This window comes from Chenopodium quinoa, unplaced genomic scaffold (assembly GCF_001683475.1).
Source record: "Chenopodium quinoa cultivar QQ74 unplaced genomic scaffold, ASM168347v1, whole genome shotgun sequence".
Taxonomy (NCBI): domain Eukaryota; kingdom Viridiplantae; phylum Streptophyta; class Magnoliopsida; order Caryophyllales; family Amaranthaceae; genus Chenopodium; species Chenopodium quinoa.
The window spans coordinates 766,707-790,520 of record NW_018743812.1 but is presented as its reverse complement, the minus strand read 5'-3'; the positions used below and the strand labels follow the sequence as shown (position 1 = coordinate 790,520).

The 23,814-nt window shown below is 41.6% G+C and overlaps 2 protein-coding genes across 3 annotated transcripts; one reads left to right on the top strand and one right to left on the bottom strand.

Moving 5' to 3' along the window:
* Window positions 1-187: 187 nt before the first annotated feature.
* Window positions 188-3,866, top strand: LOC110685364. 2 transcript variants are annotated; one of them, XM_021861887.1, is made up of 5 exons: window positions 188-300; window positions 487-1,323; window positions 1,406-1,537; window positions 1,619-1,672; window positions 3,503-3,866. In XM_021861887.1, the coding sequence occupies exons 2-5, from the start codon at window positions 487-489 to the stop codon at window positions 3,635-3,637; spliced, it is 1,158 nt and encodes a 385-aa protein (XP_021717579.1). In that variant the 5' UTR covers window positions 188-300; the 3' UTR covers window positions 3,638-3,866. The 2 variants fall into 2 exon arrangements, with proteins under 2 accessions (XP_021717579.1, XP_021717580.1); XM_021861888.1 differs by lacking the exon at window positions 188-300 and having other exon boundaries at window positions 307-1,323.
* Window positions 3,867-8,045: 4,179 nt separating this feature from the next.
* LOC110685363 lies at window positions 8,046-23,296 on the bottom strand. The gene is made up of 4 exons (XM_021861886.1): window positions 22,774-23,296; window positions 10,356-10,916; window positions 8,729-8,864; window positions 8,046-8,631 (listed from the first exon to the last, which is right to left on the bottom strand). The coding sequence occupies exons 1-4, from the start codon at window positions 22,840-22,842 to the stop codon at window positions 8,309-8,311; spliced, it is 1,089 nt and encodes a 362-aa protein (XP_021717578.1). The 5' UTR covers window positions 22,843-23,296; the 3' UTR covers window positions 8,046-8,308.
* Window positions 23,297-23,814: the final 518 nt, after the last annotated feature.

The following is a 23,814-nucleotide window of genomic DNA, read 5'->3' as shown; positions in this document are numbered from 1 at the left end:
AAAAGGGAAAAGCATATACCACGTATTACATAAATACGGCAGCAGCCATATTAACAAAATACAATTCTTTCTTTCAAAAAAAAAAAAAAAATACAAGATCGCGCCAATACACAAAAGCTTGCAAGAATAGCGTTAGGTTGCCCAATTTTCCCTTCTTCGATCAAATAATCTCTCTCCTTTGAATCATTGACGTGTACGCTGATTTTCCCCAATTTTCCCTTTTTCGATCAATATCAATTCAACGCTTTTTCCTCCATTGAAGCGTAATTTGAGCTCTCCTCCATTAAACAGCTTCTTGAGGTAAGATGTTTTGGCGATGGCGGGATAAATCTTGAATTTCATTGTTTGAATTTCTTATTAGGGTTTAGTAATCTTAGTTGAATATTGATTATTAGGGTTTTATAATTCTTTTATTATTTCATTTAGGGTTTAGTAATCTTAGTCATAAATTTTGTTTTCCTTGATTTTTTTTTTTTCTTTTCGCAGATGGAGAATGCGCAATTCGAGTTAGTTTTTGAGAAATATCTTACTGCATCTGATGTCAATTCTTACTGCATCATCTTTCGAGAAGAAGTTGAATATTTTAGAACAATGTTGCATCCGGATGATAGACAAAAATTATTGGCTGGAAAAACAATTTTTTTCTTGGCACAAGATAATAATAATCTTTGGCGCTTTAAATGCAAATTAAATGATAGAAATGAGGGTAAACTATTTGGGCAGTGGAACAGATGTGTTGAAGTTAATAACATCGTCGAGAATACCCTCTTAAGATTTGAGTGGGCGGCAGCCGATAAAAGGGCTAGGCTTACGTTTCAATTGCCAATTGTATATGGCGGATTACAAATGGAACCCAATCCGATTACAGATCTTATTGACTTCGAAAATCTGGAACCTGAAAATCTGGAACCTGAAAATCTGGAAATGTTACCCAATCCGACTCCAATTCAAGCAATGGGTCCGAACCCAAATGAAGGAATTGGTTCTGATTCTATCGACAGTTTGACAGCTCTTATTGACTTCGAAAATCTGGAACCTGAAAATCTGGAACCTGAAAATCTGGAACCTGAAAATCTGGAAATGTTACCCAATCCGACTCCAATTCAAGCAATGGGTCCGAACCCAAATGAAGGAATTGGTTCTGATTCTACCGACAGTTTGACAGCTCTTATTGACTTCGGAAATCTGGAACCTGAAAATCTGGAACTCAATGCTCCACTCAATAATGAAGCTGGATCAGGATTCTTTGAAGGGGAATCTCTACCTCCTCAATCGGGAGCAGTCAACTCTCTCAATCAAGCTGTATCATTCAATACTCTAGGGGTTAGTTCTGAAAGTATAGCTTTTAATGAAACATTTCTTTTTTTTAAATAAAAGATTTATAATTGTGTTTTTTTTTATGCAGGATGTTGATATGGTCAATATGAATGAAAGTAATGCTCCACTCAATAATGAAGCTGGATCAGGATCCTTTGTACCTACTCAATTGGGAGCAGTCAACTCTCTTAATCAAGCTGTATCATCCAATACTCAAGAGGTTAGTTCTGAAATTATAGCTTTTAATGAAACATATTTTTTTTTTAAATAAAAGATTTATAATTGTGGTTTTTTTATGCAGGGTGTTGATTTGGTCAATATGAATGAACGTTTGACCAAGAGAATAAAGACTATGGTTAGTGCTTTTAATTTGTAATTTTGACATAAAATGTATTCAAATCTTTGGTTTGTTTATGAATAAGCAAGTAATTGATTGTTTGGTACTAAACTGCATTGTCATTCTGCATATACTTGTTCTGATAGCGCGATTTGAGGTTGACTACTAAAATCTAATCTTTTGCCTCTTTTGTGAATTTTGGATTAGGGTTTTTTGAATTGATTTGTTTGGTGTTGTGGGTTGAATGAAAGTTTAATCTTTGGTTTGTTTATGAATAAGCAAGTGATTGATTGTTTGGTACTATACTGCATTGTCATTCTGCATATACTTGTTCTGATAGCGCGATTTGAGGTTGACTACTAAAATCTAATCTTTTGCCTCTTTTGTGAATTTTGGATTAGGGTTTTTTGAATTGATTTGTTTGGTGTTGTGGGTTGAATGAAAGTTTAATCTTTGGTTTGTTTATGAATAAGCAAGTGATTGATTGTTTGGTACTATACTGCATTGTAATTCTGCATATACTTGTTCTGATAGCGCGATTTGAGGTTGACTACTAAAATCTAATCTTTTGCCTCTTTTGTGAATTTTGGATTAGGGTTTTTTGAATTGATTTGTTTGGTGTTGTGGGTTGAATGAAAGTTTAATCTTTGGTTTGTTTATGAATAAGCAAGTGATTGATTGTTTGGTACTATACTGCATTGTCATTCTGCATATACTTGTTCTGATAGCGCGATTTGAGGTTGACTACTAAAATCTAATCTTTTGCCTCTTTTGTGAATTTTGGATTAGGGTTTTTTGAATTGATTTGTTTGGTGTTGTGGGTTGAATGAAAGTTTAATCTTTGGTTTGTTTATGAATAAGCAAGTGATTGATTGTTTGGTACTATACTGCATTGTAATTCTGCATATACTTGTTCTGATAGCGTGATTTGAGGTTGACTACTAGAATCTAATCTTTGGTATATGAATGAGCAAGTAATTGATTGACAGTAGATAGGATTCTGCCTACACTTGTTCCAATAGCGCGATTTGAGGTTGATTGCTAAGTTTTTTAGTTTTTAGTCTTACAATTGTATTTTGAGTGGTTTCGATGAAGCAATTTGAGGTTCAATACTTGTTTCTTTCAGTAGGATTCCTCGTATAATTGTTTGGGGATAATCGTTTGAGGTTCAATTTTATCATGAATTTTGCCTTTACTTCTTTAGATAGTGTGATTTGAGGTTTCATACTTGTTTTTACTGTAGGCTCCTCCTATACTTATATTTCGATAGGATTGACGTTCAAATTTTATCTTAAATTTTGCCAAGACTTGTTTAGGTAGTGTGGTTTAAGGTTTAATACTTGTTTTTACAATAGGTTTCCTCCTATACTTGTTCGAGTAGTGTCATTTGAGGTTCAATACTTAATTGTTGATAGGATTCTGCCTATATTTGTTCAGGTAGCATGATTTGAGGTTTGATGATTGTAGTTATGGTGATAATTTTGCAGTGTTCCCTAACTGAGAATAATTTCTTTAGTTGGTGATTTATGAACATAGATTGCCAGTGCTAGGCTCTATTAGAAGATTCTCTTTGAGCATTGCCTAACCAATCACTTAATTAACGGAAGCTTAAGGATGTGGTGATTCTTTTAGTTGTTGGTCATACCTATCAAGTTTTTATTAGCCAAGAGGATATTTGTGAAGGGTTAATCTTGGGGGTTTTTTTAGCTTGATTTGGGAGGTTGATAATATCTCTTCAAAGGATCTTCTTTTTTTTTTTTTTTCCCAATTCTACAACTGATTATACCCTATTCTTGCTCACTAAGATCTAAGGATTAGTGCTAATAAAAGTATATTTTTTTTTTTCAGCAAGGTACAATTCAAGAGTGTCTCGGTGTGATCGCTCCATGCATATCAAACATACAATCCGAGACCGGTAAGATGGCAGCAGCTCTACAAGAATTGGAGAAGCTGCTGGCTCCTTATGACCCCTCAACGGTCTAAATGAAAATATCTGTCTTTCGAACAAACTAGGATTCATGTTTCTGTGTACAGTATCAATTGTATATTTTTTTTCCAGTTTGATTAATGTTACCGGTTGATGCACCAAATAGCAACCTGCCCCTATTGTTACATGAGAAATGTTGATGTCTCACTTGTAATTACACCTTGTTAACACTTATAAAAACATTAATTTTGTTATATGACAAATGCAACTTTCGATTTTTCTCCAGTGGAAGATTTCCTAATTTATGATCTGAATTCTTTGATTTCCTTCACTGAAAAGAAACCAAATACAGAGAGATTGAAGCAGGTTTTGCTCCACCTCTTTAAAATTGCTTATATGCTTCACACCGATGTCGGTTTTGTGCGTGTCTGTGATAGGATGTAATGTGGGTGTTTAGGGAATTGAGCAAGTGCTTTCAATAGTTGATGGTCTTCATAGACCATGGTTGAACGGTGTGGAGTTACATAAAGATGCTCAGAAAAGTAAACAAACATTCCTTGCTTATGAAGGGTAAGATTTGAGCCTGAACACTCCCTTGTTATTCAGTGTTGGAAGGATGTTAGCTCATTACACTCAATCAAATTCTATTGTATAGCCCAAAAAAGAGGTTAACAATTATTCTTTTTTCATGTTTTCTGTACTGCTCTCTTTCTAATGAGCTTCTTATGGTCCACTAGGGGTCCATTGGGCCCAATTTTGTTGGAATTTGGAACTCCTTTTGCTCGTACAACCCAATCCTCTTTTTAATTTGTTTGCCACCTTGAGAATTTTGAAAAGGCAATAATAATGAAATGTAAGAAATTACGTTATGAAATAAAGTGATGGAAATGATAGGTTTCTTTCACAAAGGAACTACTAACATGTCGTATCGAGCTCGTTTGATCATTTGTTTAATCAACACTCATTCTCATGCTACTCTGATTTCACAAAATAAAATATAGTAACTCTACCTCATTTGTCAAATTATTGTTAAATCAACTCTCGTTTTCATATACAACCAATTTTTAATAACCTAAAAACAATAGCTTGTTTGGGCTATACAACCAATTTTTAATAACCCAAAAGCTTGTCATGTTGTCAATTATTAGCTTGTTCATTATTAGTTTGTTAATTCTAGTCTTGTCAATTTTAAACTTGTTAGTTTTTAGTTAGTATTGTAATCTTGTCAATTTTCTATTTGGATGATCTTTGTAAATAATTTTTCTTGGGAATTTTGGTAAAAAAATTTTTATACATATTTGGTTATCGATTGTGACTCACCAGTCGGAAATTCCTGGGTCCGCCATATATCCCTAGCTTTAGTAGATTATATAAAGTGTAGATACTAACAAACTACAGCACTTTCTTTGTAGTTTGTACAACAGAAGGCAAAGTATCTTTTTCGTTTCTTTTTTCTGTTGTACATCCAGGATTACCGAATATTAATTGGAAATCTAACCTCTAATTTTAAGATGGCGTGTGTTAGTTGATACCCGGCCATTTGCTTAATTTGTCTAGTTTTCGAGATAATATCTCCATCTTCAAGTCGTCATTTTCCATTGTAACTTTGTAAAATTTGAACTATAAAAGGGATTGAAACAATTGAGTTAGTAATATGCAATAATTGAAATGTATATTATATGCAATTCAAGGTTACCAATTTACCATAGTGATCCCTTACTTGTCAACTAGATTAGAATAATGAGTCATTCACCAATACAAAAATTTATTTATAAACCTCAACAATTGTGTTAATTTATTTTGGAAAAATATAAAGAAGTAACTTTTTTTTTTTTTTTTTTTTTGCCTGAAAAATATAAAATTTGACTTGCTAAATCAAGAAAGCGACCATATAATTTACTGGATACCTAAATTACAATTATAATATTGTCTTGTGATGGAGAGAAAATAATTTAATTACTAATTGATCGAAAAGGTTAATTTTATTGAGAGCAATTAACACCCTATATATTTACATTGCATACAGCATATATACTCAACCTTTTCTAATTATACTCAAGAACTTCTTTTTTTTCTTTTTTTTTTTTGGACAATAAGCAACCTATCTTTTGGATGTAAAGGTAATGATGCTAAGATTGCTAGCTTGCTTATGAAGTAGTACGTTCTTCTACGGAGTCCTACCTATATTATATAAAAATTGATTGAGGACCACAACAATTAAATTTATTAATTATGGGACATATGCACATTCTACATTATATATGTACTCTTTCTCTTTAATTGATCAAGCCAAGTTCAAGTAAAAGTTTTGTATATTATGTTACTTCGTATAGTATGAGTTGACAGTAAAACATTTGAAAACATTTCATTCAAAAAGAAAAATAAAGGAATAATAATAAATACTATTGTATATATGGAGTTCACGTTTTCTTAATGTACTTAGTTCTTTAACGATTGATGATCTGAAAATTTATTATACATCTATCTAAGTCTAAATGCATGATGTGTGTTACTTAAGCTTACAAATATATACATGTATAACACGTATGTGTCATATACCCCCGCGCCCCACCTTGACAAACTAAGGTAGTTAGATGTACTTTGTTATAATGAATTAGTGAATAATGTCCCCGGTAATCGAGCAATACATACACCATCATGTATGTATATGAATTAATTTTGACCACAAATACTATATATGTCCTCTTAGATCTATACATGAAGTTTAGAATGACAAGAAAACAAAAGGAAGTTGTATTGTAGTGAGTATAAATTTAATTGCCAACAAATGCAGTATTATTGTATTGAGCACTGCCTTATTTCTCGTGGCTAGTATTATTGTATATGATTTAATACCAATTAAATAAACCAACAATATGTTTTTTAATAATGAACAAAATGCTAATGTTTATCATTATTAATGCTAATGTTAATTGAACATCTTTTACAATAAAAACGAACATTTTATACAACTGAACAAAGACAAAAATTTGTATTAAGTTAAAAAAGAAAATGAACATTTATTTTATAAGAATAAACATCATGCGGCATGAAAACGAACATTTATTTTATAAGAATGAACATCGTAGTGTATGAAAATGAACATTTGATTATTGAGAAATACAAAATTATTGTAAAATATGTTCAGTTAGAAAATGTTCATTTTTATTATAGTAAATGTTCATTTCAGTAGCAACCTCATAAATACCTAGCTGGGCTCGACCTCAGCTATTAACGATTGAGCCCAAAAGGATGTATGACATTCGATATCATCCATCAAGGTTTATAGCTAACCTTCAACTACTTTGCCTCTTTAAGGACTTGTTCTCTTCAGCTTATTTCAGATACTTATTACTTATTCCTTAATAAATTCAGATCATATCAGACCAAATTAGAAATATTCAGATCAGACCAGATCAAAACTTTTGATTATCATTTAATTATCATTAAATATTGTTAATTGCGCATTAAAAAAAACTATAAATATTACATATTTGAAAAAATCATAATGAGACGAATCTAATAAGATCCATTTTGATAATGTTTTTCTTTATAGATTAGTACTACAATGCGGTCAAAGTTTAGTCAAATTGTTAAATCAGATCAGATAAAACCAGATAATAAAAATTCAGATCAGCCCTTATAAAAATCAGACCAGATCTACTTGTTTCAGGTGAAGAGAACAAGTCCTAAGTCCTTATCGTTAGATTATCTATTTCTGATTGTGTTAGAATATCTAGTTTTGAATTCTGATTGTTAATTAAGAGTAGACCTGATCATAGGCCCAGGTCGGTCTGGGCCAAGTCTTGGCTAAAATGACACATTCTGGGAAAAGGTTTGGGTTGGGTTAGACTACCCATTCAAGCTAAAAATAACTTGTGTTCATCTATGTTATGTTATTTCAATTCAAAAATAACAGGATTTTCATTTTCAAGTCGAGTTAAAATTTAACTAAAGATTAATTTCTAAGCTCCCCAAATCCTTTTAAAAATTGGGTTGGGCTTGAAATTTGAAACCGGGTATTGTACTAGTCGAGTTGCTGTTGATCAACTCTAGTTAGAGTAACCCAACTTTTTGAGGAAATAGAGTAACCCAACTTGAAATATTGATCAAGGTAATTCATTATTCGAATTTAGATGTTTTGATTTTGACTTGAATCGAATTTTACTTGTCTAAACTAACTTTAATCCAAAATTCAATTTGATTCAGCTGATTGAATTTTAAATCAAACAAACAATATGAAAAAAGAACTAAATTTAATCAAGCTCAAAATCAACCGAATGACCAAATTTAGACACTCTTCTAGTTTTCTATCACCTATCCATCCCTCATTCTGCCCCTTATCTTTCAATTCGTAATCCCTTCGATTTTTTCTTTCCTACCCAATCATTTTGTTGTTGTTGTTGTTGTTGTGTTTAATAACTTGTTTGCCAAGTATTGCTCTTCATTTAACATGGTACATAATGAAAGAAATTGGTAATATATATCCACTCAAAAAAGCTCATATATATTAGATATTAGCATCATATTCATACAAAGTCCTAGCTATATGCATATTACTAAACTACAATGGTGCATACCTAGCATACTCTTTATTGCACTTTCTTCATCTCATTTTCTTCTTCTTCCCTCTTATGTATGTACATGTAACAAACTAATCCGTAGACACTCGTAAATTCGTAATAGTCAAATTAATTCATCACAACTCATATTTTTTTTTCTTGAATTTACTCATTGCATCCACAAAAATCACTCAAAATCTCATCCAACAAATCACTTAACACCTCATCTTCCAATTCAACTCCTAATTCTGTTTTTTCCTCCTCAAACTTGTTCCATTGTCCTAGCTTTTCCATGCACTCTTTTTTCTCCATTAAACTTTCGTTTCCTCGTTTAAACCAACAAAATCCCTTACTCGAGTTAGCTTTACTCTTCACCTCGATTGGTTGCTCGTCTTCTTCTTCTTCTATTGAGTCTGTTTCGCCGTCATCATGGACACCAGCCAAGTCCTCGAACCATTGGATGCTTTGAAGGAGCCTTTGCTTCGTTCCTACATTGGTCCATGAACAAGTTTTTGCTATTAGGTTGATGGTAACGATTTTATAACTCGGAAGACATGTTGGTTAGAGAATTAGGAATGTGCTTACTTTCCATATTAGCCATTTTTTGGTCAAAAGATAAAGGTAAATCTTCTTCTGATACTTCATCTCTAAATGGAGAGTTAAGAACAGAAATTGGACTTTGTTGCTCTGTTCCTTCTTCACTTCCTATGTTAAGCTTATCCTGCAATGACATAAAGATTGCAACACTTTTTGTTACAACATACTCCATGTTCTAATAAGCATAATAATAGATAAAGCAATCTAAGTCGCTAATCCAAAGGCACGATTAAACTAGCATGTTCTTGCTTGATCCAAGTAGATAAGTATTATAGATAAGCAACAAATAAAGTCATTTTCAAAATATCTATACAACATTTAGAATTTATAACAAAATCACACATCATTATAACTAACATGTTATACCTAGCGAAATCCAAAACCGCACTAAATTGTATGTCCCTACAAAATTAATTATGAATGATTGTATAGTTATGGTCCTTATGGATGGACTACAAGACATGTAGCATGTTACTTTGCTAAAGGAAGGATCGGATGTAATATAAAATTCCTGCAAAAATGTCTGAAACAGTAAGATGGCTATAATCCCAACAACTGTATATTATGTTGAACCAGCAAGATAATGCAAAGCAGGTCAACTAAGCAACGCGCTAATCCAATACAAAAGGACAAAGGGTGACCCATGATTGTTTACAAGCTCAATTCCAAACATATACTACTTGCTTGACTTATTGTCATGTTACTTTCAATGGCTCCCCTTACCCTCAACTACCAGACACTTGCACAGTTGCACTCCTTATGCTTCCCAATTCAAGGTCCGGTTAACGTCGCCGTCTCTATTACATCTAAACGATATGGGTTATTTTGGGTCGTATTCAAGTGATGAGTAAAATTGGTTTTAATCAAAATCTGATGAAGTCATTTTATAGTTTGTAGTAAAGTAGTTTATGATATAATAAGTTATTTAGTTTTAAAGTCATGTTTAATTTTGGGGCATGCTTGAGTCAAATTCAATTCTTTTTATCATAATGTCATTAAATTTCAAGTGCAATTTATTAATTAGTCAAGTCAGTTTCATAATCTAATTTATTAAAATAGAAAACAAAAATACAAAAAGACCTTTGTTTCATGGACCGCAATTGCATATAATTGGACATATTGTACAATATTTATGAACCACATAAGTTTTGGGGAGCAAAAAGTGCACAAAATTAAATACGTAAATGATAATTGTCGCCAATGAGGTGTCTTTGCTTATCTAGCTAACTAGTAACAAATAATAATTAGCAGGTTTAAATCTCTTCATCCCTTCTTCGGTAGTTTGTGATTTATAATGCTATACTTCATTACAATTCAACGTCGAACATACAAATTTTAATTATCAAAGATAAGATACATAACATTTTAAAAACATGAATGCAATTATAATACCTAATATTTTCTAATTATCATTACCCAAAAAAAAAATCTACTTTCATAATTAGCCATATTATAATTTCTAACAAGTACCAACCATAAAACTTTGGTAAAAATCAAAAGTAGCACACCATGTGCACATAATTAAAAAGTAGACACCCTCCAAATATGTCAATTTTTCAACCGTATCCTCTAAAAAAACCAAAGCCAAAAAAAAAAAGTGAATAGAAGTCGTTACCTCTTTGGACCCCACTTCAGAATCCGATGCACCATCAACACCAACGTCGTCCCAATTTTTACCGTCTTCATCACCGGAATCACCCATACAACACGGTAACTCCTCATCTTCCGCCGCCGCCTCCACCGCGGTAAATTCACTTTCACCCCAACTCACTTCCGATCCATCATTACTATTACTATTCGTGGGCGCGTCATTGGCGGGCCCCACAACATTATCATCCAAATGATGGGCTTCCACCTCTTCCTCTTCCTCGACGACTCGAAACGATTTCCACCGTAGGATATCCTTGACTCTAACCGTGACCACCATTATCTTACTACTCCTTACCTCACCGGATAATTTATTATCTGATCTCTTCGTTTTGTTACGCAATAATCTTTCTAACAACCTCTTTGAACCACTCCTCTGCAACGTTGACGGCGTTGCGGATGAGTTGTTGTGGAAGCTTTTAACCGCGCTAAGAAGCTTCTGGAATGAGGTCAATGCTGCTCGTGATCGGCTCCGGCTCCTAGGGAGGGTACTAGCCGCCTCCATTGAGAAGCCGGCTTGATTATTACTGTTTGGGTCCAATTTAGTCCAATTGGGCCTGGTCACTGAATGATCCAATTAAAAGCCCAAGGTTAAGGTTCAACTCTCCAAATGTGCTAAAGTCAAAAATCAACATCCTCAAAGCCATGTCAAGGTCAGTCAACGGCCCAATCAGCTTGGCCCAGCCCAACTGACTTCCGGGCCCAATCCGCCTCCTTCATTAGCCAAGGTATAAAAGCCAACAATTTGTTCAATTCTTGGTAAGACAATAAAGCCTCAAGCAACTAAACTCTTGCACAGCTTTCTCTCTCTAATATACTGACTTAAGCATCGGAGGGGCCTTCCTCGGCGTCCCCCCCGAGGCTAGTTTACGTGTATTTGTTGTGCAGGAAACCCTCGGCTCCTGCGTCGTTCGGACCGAGACCAAGTTCCCTCAAGATAAAAGGATCTTCCGAGATTCGATTGTTTTCATCCGAAACAATTTGGCGCCGTCTGTGGGGAACGCTACTAAATTTCGCGTCAGTCATCAAACACTCCGGCAGTCGCCATGACTAAGAGTGGAAAGAGTTCCAAGAAGGCTAAGAAGGGAGGAGGCCGGATTACGGTGAGGGAACGCCAGCCGGTTTATCCCTCCCCGGAGCAAGCCTCTTCCGAATCGGAGGCCCCCATTTCTCCGGAAAGGGAAGCCTCAAGAGGTCCTAGCCTCCAGGAGGAGAACACCTCGCACCACACTCGGCAGCCGGGGCCATCCCCGAGACCGAGTGGCTCAGGTGCGAGGAACTCCCCGCCACGCCATAGCGTGCAATCCAGGTCACATCCGCGGGAGACTCCTCCCTCCGGACCCTCCACCGAGGAAGTGGCCAGAGCAGTGGCCATCTGCATGGAGTTCCTTAAAGCTCAAGGGGCTCCAATCCAGATGCCTGATGATCACCAGCCGAGAAACCTGAAAAGGAGGATCGGTCAGGATGATGGTGGACAAGTTCCACCACATAGAGAGCTCGGCCAGAGGTGGCGAGGGGACACCCGAAACTCCAGTAAGGAGAGGAGGAGGAACCCTCAACCCTCTGACCACTCCGAAGCTCAGAATTCCATGGGGCCCTCCAAGGACCCGGAATTCGCCCGCCAAAGCGTTCACGAACGCTTGGGTTCGAGGGAGGTGAGTGTGCATAGCCGCCTCACCTTCCCAGAGGATACCGGACCCCACCCAACCTTGTCTCAGCCGGGGACGAAAACCACTTCCACCTCTGAGAGAGGAGGGAGCGAGGTCCCTGAGGCCGGGTACAAGGGGAAGGCGGTCATGGTTCCATCGAACTCGCCCTTCCAGAAGTGGATTCTGGAAGAGCATGTGCCAACGGTCAAAATCCCGGCACATATTACTTACGATGGTACCTCAGATCCTAAGGATCACATTGCCTCTTACGAGGGGCACATGTATCTGAACCCGAGGTCTGAGGCTACCTGGTGTAAATACTTTCCTACGACCCTCAAAGGTGTTGCCCAATCCTGGATCACCAAAGGGCTCAAGGAAGGCTCCATAACCGGTTGGAACGACCTCTCCAACAAGTTCAAGAGCAAATTCTCTACGGCCAACCGCCGAGAGAAGACCACTGCAGAGCTAATGAGTCTGCAGCAGGCGGAGGACGAGAGCCTCCGCGACTATCTGACTCGCTTCAGCAACGAGTCATCCGGAATCACAAGCCTGGATCAAGGCCTGGCCGTGTTCGCGCTACGGAACGGCCTCCAAGCTGGAAAGTTCCTGGACTTCATGGTCATGCATCCCCCGCAGACCCTGGAGGAAGCCTTGGAAGCATCGGATAGGTTCATCCGAGCCGAGGAGTGGAACAGATCCAGGTCTCAGTCTCGTCCGAGAATTGACAAGCCGAAAGGGCAGCAGCCCGAAGTCTCGGCGCAGAGGAAAGGGAAGGCTAAGGCCTCAGAACCGTCCTCTGCTGCCGAGCCGAAGAAGGAAAGACACTTTCCCTACACGGGAAGGTACGATTCATACACTCCACTCTCCCTTCCCCGTGCTAAGATTTTCAGCACGACGAAGGACGAGGGGAGATTCAAAAAACCTCGTCCGTTGCCTCCCTGGCATCAGACGAGGGGAAAGGACCAGTGGTGCGAGTTCCATGACTCACCCGGACATCGCACCGAGGACTGCGTCCAGCTGAAGGACCAGATTGAGGATCTGGTCCGCAAGGGGTACCTGAGCCAATACCTCGCGGACAGGCGCGAGGAGAAAAAAGCTGAAAAAGATTCTCGGCAGGACCTCAACTTCGCTCGGAAGAAGGATAAGGGACCTCAGGGCAAGGAGTCCCTCGACATCCTAGTTATTTCCGGGGGAATCTCGCGAGGCACAGCCAAACGCCAACTGAGGGGTCTAACCCATCAGATTCATCTGGCTGAGCTTCGGCAGTCCCAGTCACCGGCGCCGAACATCCTGTTCACAGCCGAAGACTGTGAGGGGGTGGTATACCCCCACGATGACCCACTAGTAATCATTCTGGGCATCGCCAACCGCAACGTCTGGCGGACCCTCGTCGACGGCGGTAGCGGGGCGAACATCCTCTTCCGAGGAGCGTTCGACCAGCTGAGGATGGGAGCCGAGCACCTGGCCCCCGCACCCTACCCGGTGTCTGGATTCAACGGCTCTTCCTCGTATCCTGACGGGAAGATTACACTTCCTGTCACCATCGGCGAAGGCCGAGCAGCTAGGAATATCATGGCCGAATTTTTGGTCGTAGATGCTCCATCTGCATACAACGTGATCATGGGGAGACCCCTCATTCACGGCATTCAAGGAGTCGTCTCCACGTATCATCAAATCATGATATACGTTTCAGACGAGGGACGCTCCGAGAAAATAAAGGGCAGTCAAAAAGAAGCCCGCCGATGCAATCACCTCAAGCCATCCACGTCTCGCCGAGGCGACCGTGGCGATGGGGAGGAAAAGCACCGGGACCGAAACGCCAAAAAGCCGAGAGGCTCAGACGTTTCGGCTAATGAAGCCCCAGACAACGAGAAATCTGATGGGGGCCAAAAGGCTGACTCCGCCTCAGAGCCGAACGACTCTGATGGCCAGCCGCGGTCAGGAAAGTCTGCTAATATTGATAGCAGGCCGGAATTCGAGGAATCCAACTCTAAGAGCATGGAGACGGATGACCTGACCGAGTCAATAGAACTGACCGTAGGAGATCCGAACAGATGTGTTAGCATCGGGTCGTCACTGGAGCCAAACACCCGTGCGGCACTCGTCCAACTCCTACGGGCCAGTGGAGACGTGTTCGCCTTCTCAGCCGCAGAAATGCCCGGGATTGATCCGGACTTCGTCTCCCATAGGCTTAATGTCGACCCCTCCAGTCGACCCATTAAGCAGAAAAAGCGGAACTACTCCGCCGAAAAGAACCAGAACATCGCAGCTGAGGTCGATAAGCTCCTAGATGCTGGGTTCATTGAACCCTGTCAGTATCCGGAGTGGCTGGCCAATGTTGTAATGGTTCAGAAGGCAAATGGTAACTGGAGGATGTGCGTTGACTTCACGGACCTGAATAGGGCATGTCCCAAGGACTCCTATCCGCTGCCGAGGATCGACCAACTGGTCGACTCGACAAGCGGGCATGCTCTGCTCAGTTTCATGGACGCATTCTCGGGATACCATCAGATCTTCATGCACCCCGAGGACCGAGCTAAAACAGCGTTCATAACAAGTTCCGGGTTGTACAATTACAGAATGATGCCCTTCGGATTGAAAAATGCGGGGGCAACATATCAGAGGTTGGTTGATCAGGTTTTCGCCGAGCAAAAAGGCCGAAACATGGAGGTTTATGTTGACGACTCAATCGTCAAAAGCATAAAAGAAAAAGATCATGTCACGGACCTAGCCGAAACCTTCGCCACCCTCAGAAAATACAAAATGAAGCTGAATCCGAAGAAATGTGTCTTCGGCGTGAAGTCAGGCAAGTTCCTCGGCTTCATGGTCAGCAAGAGGGGGATTGATGCAAACCCCGCCAAAGTACAAGCTGCTTTAGACCTCCCCGAGCCGAAGACAAAAAGGGATATTCAGCGTCTAGCCGGGAGAATGGCTGCCTTGTCCAGGTTCATCTCACGAGCCTCAGACAAAGGGCTCCCTTTCTTCAAGGCGCTGAAGCTCCAAAATTCAAAAGGCATTGAATGGGGAGACGAACAAAAGTCAGCCTTTCAGCAGCTCCGTGAACACCTGGCTCAACTCCCAACACTGGCAAGGCCAGTCGTAGGAGACATCCTATACTTATACGTGGCGGTCAGTCCAGCCACGGTAAGCGCGGTGCTGCTAAGGGAAGAAGAAAAAGTTCAACAGCCGATCTATTTCGTCAGCCACACCCTGACGGATGCCGAGACGCGCTACCCATTGTTAGAAAAAGTGGCTTATGCAGTGGTGGTGGCTGCTCGGAAGTTGCGACCCTATTTTGATTCTCATCAAATAGCGGTTCTAACTGATCAGCCGTTAGAGAAAGTCCTCGGCAAGGTTGAAAAATCCGGTAGACTAGCAAAGTGGGCTTTCGAGCTCACCGAGTTCAGTATCGGTTATCAGCCGAGAACAACCATCAAGGCGCAAGCCTTGGCAGACTTCTTGGCCGAGTGCTCCTATCAGGAGACTCTGGATGCAAGGAGGAAAATCTGGACCGTCTTCACGGATGGGTCCTCCACCGTGAACGGTTCGGGGGCAGGGGTCGTCATTACCTCTCCCGAAGGCAAAACCTTCGAGTATGCACTAAAATTTTCATTCAAAGCCTCTAACAACGAGGCCGAATATGAAGCAGCCATTGCTGGCTTAGACCTGTGCATATCGTTGGAAGCCGAGCATGTCTACCTCAAGACAGATTCTCAGCTGGTCGCCAATCAGATCCGGGGGGAGTATGAGGCTAAAGAGCCTTCAATGGCAGCTTACCTCACAAGGATCAAATCGACAATTGCGAAGCTGAGATCTTTCGAAGTAGAGCTGATCCCAAGGGGTCAAAATGCTCAAGCGGACGCACTCTCCAAACTTGCAAGCTCAACTCTGACTGAGTTAAGCCGTTCTGTCTATGTGGAGGTGCGCCGAGAAAAGAGTGTAGCCGAAGCAATATCAATCTGCTGCGCTGCGCTCGAGCCGAGCTGGATGGATGACATCCTGGCTTATAAACTCAGGGACGAGCTCCCCGAGGATAGGAATTCGGCCTCCAAGATAAAGCGGATCAGTTCACGATTCCTCGTCTTCGGCGGCCAACTCCTCAGAAAATCCTTCTCCGCTCCATTATTGAAATGCGTGGGTCCAACGGATGCCGACTATATTCTCCGAGAGATTCACCTCGGCATCTGCGGAAACCACATAGGAGGGAGAACCTTAGCCCACAAAGCTCTCAGGGCAGGGTATTTTTGGCCTACAATGATCTCGGATGCAAAGAACATGGTCAGAAAATGCGAGAAATGCCAAAAATTTGCACCGGTAATCCATCGGCCATGCCTAGATCTCCAGCCAATTCTTAATCCTCTTCCATTTGCACAATGGGGGTTGGATATTCTGGGACCCTTTCCCGAGGCCCCATACAAAAGAAAGTGGCTGATAGTCGGAATCGACTATTTCAGCAAATGGATTGAAGCGGAAGCTGCTTCAAGCATATCTGAGCAAACTGTCAGACAGTTCATCTGGCAGAACATAATAACTCGGTTCGGCATCCCAAAAGTTTTTGTGTTCGACCACGGCAGACAGTTTGACAACCTGCCCTTGCGCCGATACACTGATCAATTCGGGATAAAATTGGCTTACTCCGCGGTTTGCCACCCTCAGAGTAATGGCCAAGCCGAAGCCGCAAATAAACAGATCCTTAACGCTCTCAGAAAAAGAGTAGAGGATCAAAAGTCCAAGTGGGTAGAGGAACTTCCGGGAACCCTCTGGTCACTCCGGACAACCGAGAAGGAGGCAACGGGGCATTCACCTTTTCAGCTGGTGTATGGATCCGAAGCAGTGCTTCCAGTGGAAGTGGGCTCAGAAAGCCTACGAGTGAATCTCTTCTCAGCCGAGGAAAATGAGCAGCTCATGAAAGAGTCCCTCGACTTCCTTGACGAGATTAGAGATCTAGCCCGAGAAAGGATGGCTGCACACAAGCTCAGAATGAGCAAGTCCTACAACCGAAGAGTCTATCAACGACCTCTCAGAGTTGGGGATTTAGTTTTGAGGAATGCTGCAGCTGTTCAAAAAAGTCGCATTCATGGCAAACTCTCAGCATCTTGGGAGGGACCTTATGAAATTTATCAAGAGCTTCAGCCCGGTACCTTCAGACTCAAACAAATGGATGGCACCGAGCTGAAAAACCATTGGAATGCCGATGTGCTCAAAAAATACTATGTGTAAATCCTTCGGATAGTACAATCTATGTAAGTACACTGATTTTGTTTATAAAAAGGCCATCGAGCCAGTATTCATTCAGATTGCGTGTATTCTTTAAGTCTTTATGCTTTCTACGGTTTTTCAAAAATTCAAGGTTTCATTCGGCGCTGTCCGGGGTATTGCATAATGATGCCTTGTACCTCGGCAAGCCGTAAAACCTGCCAAAAAAGGATACAAGCCCGAAGTATTGCATAGTGATGCCTTGTACTTCGGAGAAGCTGTTCCTTTGGGCAAAAAGGCCATAGACTTATCCGAAACATAGCCTAAAAAATAGGAACTGATAAAGCCCCGAAGTATTGCATAGTGATGCCTTGTACTTCGGATGAATCAGTTCCGGGTGGTAGTTGCAACTCTGAAGTATTGCATGATGATGCCTCGTACTTCAGATAAACTGCTGCCCCGGCATGGTGTTTCGGATAGTTGTTCCCTTGGATGAATTGAAGAAAGTGTCACAAGAGTACCATCTCTAGAGTGAAAACTCTCAGGTGGGAAATCAGTACTTTAAAAACAGATGTAGAAAATAAAGCAAAGTGTTCAAAGATCCTCGGCTTAGCCGAGAAAAATTATCAGCCATTCCAGAATTCAGAAGACCTCATCTTCAGATTTCTGGGGGGGCAGAGGGAAATAGAGAAATGGCACAACTGATCTAATACCCTTCAGCTCAGCCGAAGTTTGATACTTATGTCAGTTTTTTCACAAGTTGAAAACATCCGAGTACAAACGGCAAAAAGAAGTCTCAGCAGAAATGATTCTCGCTAGCCGAAGTTCTGCACTTAGCAAATATTTGAAAGATCATTCAAAGAAAGCAGTAAAGTGCGAAGACTGGTAAAGCGAAGAAAAAAAATAATACACGAGAAAGCTGAGAAAGTGAACTTCTTTGAAATAAAAATGTTGAATTACAAAAATAGTCGGCAGCCGCCCACAAGCGGAAAGTAACAGCTGCCGAAATACGTACAGGCAAAATAAAAATATAATAAGCTATTGTACGATAAGGCAAGCTGAAGCAAAAAAAAAAAACAAAAGGCAAAAACTCAGAAAGCGGCAAGTCTAAAGTTAAGCACATGATGAACCGCAAGATTCTGAAGACGACTGCCCGAGTTCCTATGCTTCAGCCGGAGGATCAGACTGATCAGCGTTGAGTCCCCTGGTGGCCTCAGCCCCAGCAGCAGAAGAGGCGGGCTTTGCACTTTGCCGAGCCTCCCTTTCCCTCTGCTCAGCTTCCAACTCCAGTCTCTCAGCTTCCTCTTCGGCTTCCTCAGCCTTAAGAATTTCAGCTTCAGCTGGAGTTGCATACTTCATGTGAGGGTCTTCGGGATCTTGGACCCATTCAGCACATTTAGACCAGTCAAGCTTCGGCTCAGCATGAAGGCAGAGTCTTCGGCATACTCGGAATCCGTTTCTGAAACCCATCTCATATTCCTCTTGGGTGTAAACACGGACTTTGAGTAAAGCCTCAGCATCAGCCAGCTTCTTCTGGGTCTCCTCCAAGTCTTCCTTGGATTTCTTCAGCTGTTCAGCGACTTTGGAGGAGGACCCCTTCAGCTCATTCAGCTCTTGCTGAATTTGGAAAGCCTTTGTCTGAGCTTGGGCCACTTCAACTTTCTGGATCAGCAGTTGATCCTCAGCCTCTTGGAATTTAGCTCTTTGAGCTTCAGCAGCAGCAGCAGCCTCTGAGAGTTGGACGTCTTTGGCCAAGAGCAACTCTTCAGCAGCCATTCGGCTGGCTTCAAGAGCCTCTAGACGCTGCTGCACTTCAGCTTGTGCAGCAGTTCCTTCTTGAATTCGGCTCTCAATAGCAGCCTTGAATTTGGAGACGTCCACTCCCATATGCTCCTGGAGGAATTTTTCCCCTTCCATCAGTGGGGGAAAAACCTCCATCTCCATAGCATCACAGAAGGTTTTCAGAGCTTCGGCAGCTTTTTTACCGTACTCCTCAACCTCCTGCTGCTTCTCTTCAGCTGCTGCTTGCTTCAGCTTAGCAAGCTTAACTTCCTCTTCAGCCACCTTCCTTTCGTGCACAGCAGCGTCTACCCTATCTTGTAGGGTATCAATCAGCTCTACAGTGAGAGTCTGATTGTGCACGAACTGAAAACAGGGGCACAAGTTAAAAAAGTAAAAAATAATAGCTGAAAGGTTGAGTTCAGAAAGAAATCAAGGCAAGGAGAATTACCTGCATCATCAGCAGTTGGTTGGACCTGGCAGGGTCAGGAACTGATCTGCTGGATTCGCCCATCCCAGCAGTGGCCTTCAGCGACCAAATCCTTGCCCTATCTACTTCGGACAGGCCAGCAAAATCGCCGAAGTAGGCTGCAGCACCTTCTCGGTTCTGACCCCATATGAGGTCCCAGATGTGGTCTGGGACTGGAATTCGGGGGGCCGAGAAACCCATTTCTCCAGACTGCAGCGTCTGGAAGGAAGGGAAGGATGACGATGGAGCCTCTTTAGCTTTGGGTGGCTCAACGTCCTCCTCCTTCTCAGAAGAGTCAATTATTGTGACCTCTTCTTCTTCAGGTGTGAGGACGAAGGCCCCAACCTCTCTGGCAATGTCCGCCGTGAAACCCTCAGCACTGGGCATCACGGCGTCTCCATCCTTGTCCTCGGCGGCACTCTCTCGAGCTTCTTCCAGAACCTCTCCCTTAGGTTTGGGAGTTCTCTGATCCACCTCCATCTCGGGGGGTGGCGGAGAGGCCCTTGGGGGTGATTGAGGCGGTGGCCGGGGAACCCTCGGCGATCCATTGCCTTCCTCGGGTTCCCTTATTTCAACGCCGATGGTCATCGGCCTCCGCTGAAAGTCATGCGGGCCGATGATGGCCATTCTTCGGCGCCTCTTCTGAAGCGGCTGCTCGTCCATATCTGAGTCTGAAGACTCTTGTATTTGATCTTCGGGACGAACAGGAGCTTTGCCTTCTCTGTGTCTGTTACTCTCTTCAGACTGTAACAGACAGGGGGGAAGAAGAGTGTGAGTAAAAAAAAAAAAGAAGAAGAAAGACAAAGTTAAGTCTAAAGGCTCACCGAGGTCTTCAGCAAAGCCTCGTCTTCTTCAGCTGCCCTAGCCGCAGCTTCTTCAGCAACTCTGGAGGACCCTTCTCCACCTTCACAAGCTTCAATAACCCGTGCAACCTCTTCGGCTGTACGGGCAGCTTCAGCTTCTTCTTCCAGCAGCTGAAACAAGGGATCCCTCTTCTTCCACCAAGGCTTCTGCCTCTGATACAGAGCAACAGCCTCAATTTGGAAGTGGGAAGAGTCTAGGTGAACCTCTCGGCGCCTTGGTTCAGTGATAGGGGGAGCCCGATCAGTTACGACTCGTTCTCGGTTGACGCCAAGGCGAGCGTAATCAATGCCGACGTTGGTCTCGTCCCGTTCTGAAAAAGAAAAGGGGAGAAGTCAATTCAGTTAGTTCGGCACATCACAAGAAAGCAAAATGAAAGAAGAAAAGAGATAATTAAAAGGCCTCGGCCCCAGCCGAAGAAGATTACCATCCCTAAACTTTCGGCTGAGGCCGACAGCTGCCAGCATATTCTCTTGGAAAACATAGTGCGTATCGGGGAGCCAAGTCTCCGGGATATGCTGCATTCGGCCGCTGCCTCCCCGGTTCGGCAGCTTGCCGAAGATGTTCTGCTGATTAAGGTTCGGGTCTGGCCCGCTATCTTCGGGAGGACCTAAACTTCCCATATCAGGATCCGGCTCGGCAAGATACCGGGGAGCGCTGAAAACGTAAGGGTGGCTCGGCTCCGTGGGTGCCCTAACCCAAATCCATTGACCTCTCCAGTCCTTGTCTGAAGAGTCGTTCGGCCACATGGTTAGGAACGGGGGCCGAGACTCAATCCGATACCACCCAGAGCCATGGCATCCGTGCCCACTTTGAATGTTTGGCACTAGCCGATGGAGCCTTTTGAAGCAATGCAGGTTCGGCACGTACCTGAAGAATTTGCAGACCCATAAGTACGTCATTACCCTTCGGATGCTGGTGGGGGTCAGCTGGCACAGGGAAATGTTGTAATGGATCAGCAAGTCTCGGACGAATGCGTCCAAAGGGAACCTCAGCCCATACTGAAGCTGTCTCGTGTACACCCCCACATACCCCGGGGGTGGACGATGGATTCTATCGGATGCTGAGGGCATTCGGCACCAATATCCATCAGCTTCAAAAATGCCGTAGTGCAACTCAATTTGCTCGGCAAATCGATATTGATCGGCGTTCTCTACCCACCATGAGTAGGGGCGGTTCTTTATCATGGCCGAAGCGACTTCGGCATTCTCCCACTCTGAAAACCCAGGGAGGATATCCCAAAGGACAGCGGGAATTTCATCGTCCCGTCCAGAAGCACTCGGCTCATCCGTTCTCTGAGGAGGAGCCGAAGAAATGGGAGTCGCCCTAACCCCTTCAGCAGGGTCAGACTCTGTCCTTCGTCCATTCCAGGTCCCAATCCTGTCCCTGGGATCGGGGATTAGCCTTGCTCTTCTTGGAGCACGGGCTCCACCTCTAACTCCCCTCACCATTGACGAATTTCGAAGGAAAAAGTCGAAAAAGGGGAAAGAGTGCAAAGTCGAAGAAAGATGAAATAAAATCAAAGGAATTTACCTTGATCTGAAGCAAAAGCCGCCGATTTACGAATTGGTAGTGACAAGTCTCAGCTTCTAAGCTTAATGCTCGGGGAATTTGCGAAGTTTTGATGCGGGCTCTTGAGCGTTCTTGAGAATTCTGGGTTTGTGTTGATGAATGAGTGGGGAGAGAAGACGCGCCTCTATTTATATCTCCAGAAATGGGAATTCAAGGAGTCTGCGTTTCAATTTCTCTCAAGCACCCCACTAAGTAACCGTTAAACACACGACCTTGCAGTTAAATCGCCCACTACCCGTCCAACTTCCGCAATTATCCACATTAACTGTTGTTATCTCATTAATCATGGGTTAATTATGGTTTAAATTCACATTTTTGGATTAACAAATCATTCACTTCCCTCCTTTTCTGATTAAATCAAACCCGACCCGTCATCCTTCCAAATCGGGTCTGGGGGGCAAGTTGTTTGGGTCCAATTTAGTCCAATTGGGCCTGGTCACTGAATGATCCAATTAAAAGCCCAAGGTTAAGGTTCAACTCTCCAAATGTGCTAAAGTCAAAAATCAACATCCTCAAAGCCATGTCAAGGTCAGTCAACGGCCCAATCAGCTTGGCCCAGCCCAACTGACTTCCGGGCCCAATCCGCCTCCTTCATTAGCCAAGGTATAAAAGCCAACAATTTGGTCAATTCTTGGTAAGACAATAAAGCCTCAAGCAACTAAACTCTTGCACAGCTTTCTCTCTCTAATATACTGACTTAAGCATCGGAGGGGCCTTCCTCGGCGTCCCCCCCGAGGCTAGTTTACGTGTATTTGTTGTGCAGGAAACCCTCGGCTCCTGCGTCGTTCGGACCGAGACCAAGTTCCCTCAAGATAAAAGGATCTTCCGAGATTCGATTGTTTTCATCCGAAACAATTACTATTATTATTACTATTACTATTACTATCTTGTAAGAAATCTTTGAGCATTCTTCCATTTAATGTTGCCATTTTTTTTTTCTTTGGAGGAGATAATGTAAGAGTAAGTTAAAGATAAGTGTAGGAAAAAAAGAGAGGGAAATGAAGGGTATGTATAGAGGAGAGAGAAAAAGAAAGAGGGAGGTACTTTCTTTTTCTTTTTCTTTTTCTTTTTTTTTTTTATTTTAAATTTGTTAATTATTTAAGTTTTAATAAATATGAAATGAAGCATATAATTTAGTGAAATAGGTAAGAAGATGCTAATTAAGTGATTAACATGGAAAAAGATGATTAGGAAATGACATTTTGGTAGGTGAAGGAAATGTACCTTGGAATTTAACATGAACAAGGCCACGTGTGGTGTTTGTTCAAAGAATTTACTAATTAAGTGGATGTGATAAGTATCTTGTTAATTAGCTTAATTACTTACACAATTAGCTAGGAAAATGACAATCATGTCTAATAAAACTTGATCATGATGAATTATTATAGTGGTGGAGGACCATAAATGTTTCATCAAGTCATGATCGCCTAAGTTGATAATTTTTAATCTATTTAATTAAACTTTTATTAATTTGTGTCTTAATCGGACATTACTCCCACTATTTATAAAATTATTGATTGTTTGATGATTTGTGATTGACTAGAAACATTAATTTGAAAATTTGAACCTTTCTTTGGACGCTCATATATATGGACAATAATATAGTTGAAGGAAACAAATTTGCACTTGAGTTATTCATAATGTGAAGTATATTACTTGTTGCACAATAGCTACAAGTGAGATTTTTTTTTTATAATTTAATACTCGAGATGGTTTGTCACAATTAATACTACTTTGTTGTATAATATATGTTACCTTGATTTTGAGGCATACAAAAAACTAATTTTCAATTGAAATTTTGATGAGTGATGATAATTTAAACTCATGAATCAAAGGTTATGGGATCAAATCTCATTATATTAGGAGTCGGTTCATTGGGAGTGGAAATTTCCTCATCAAAC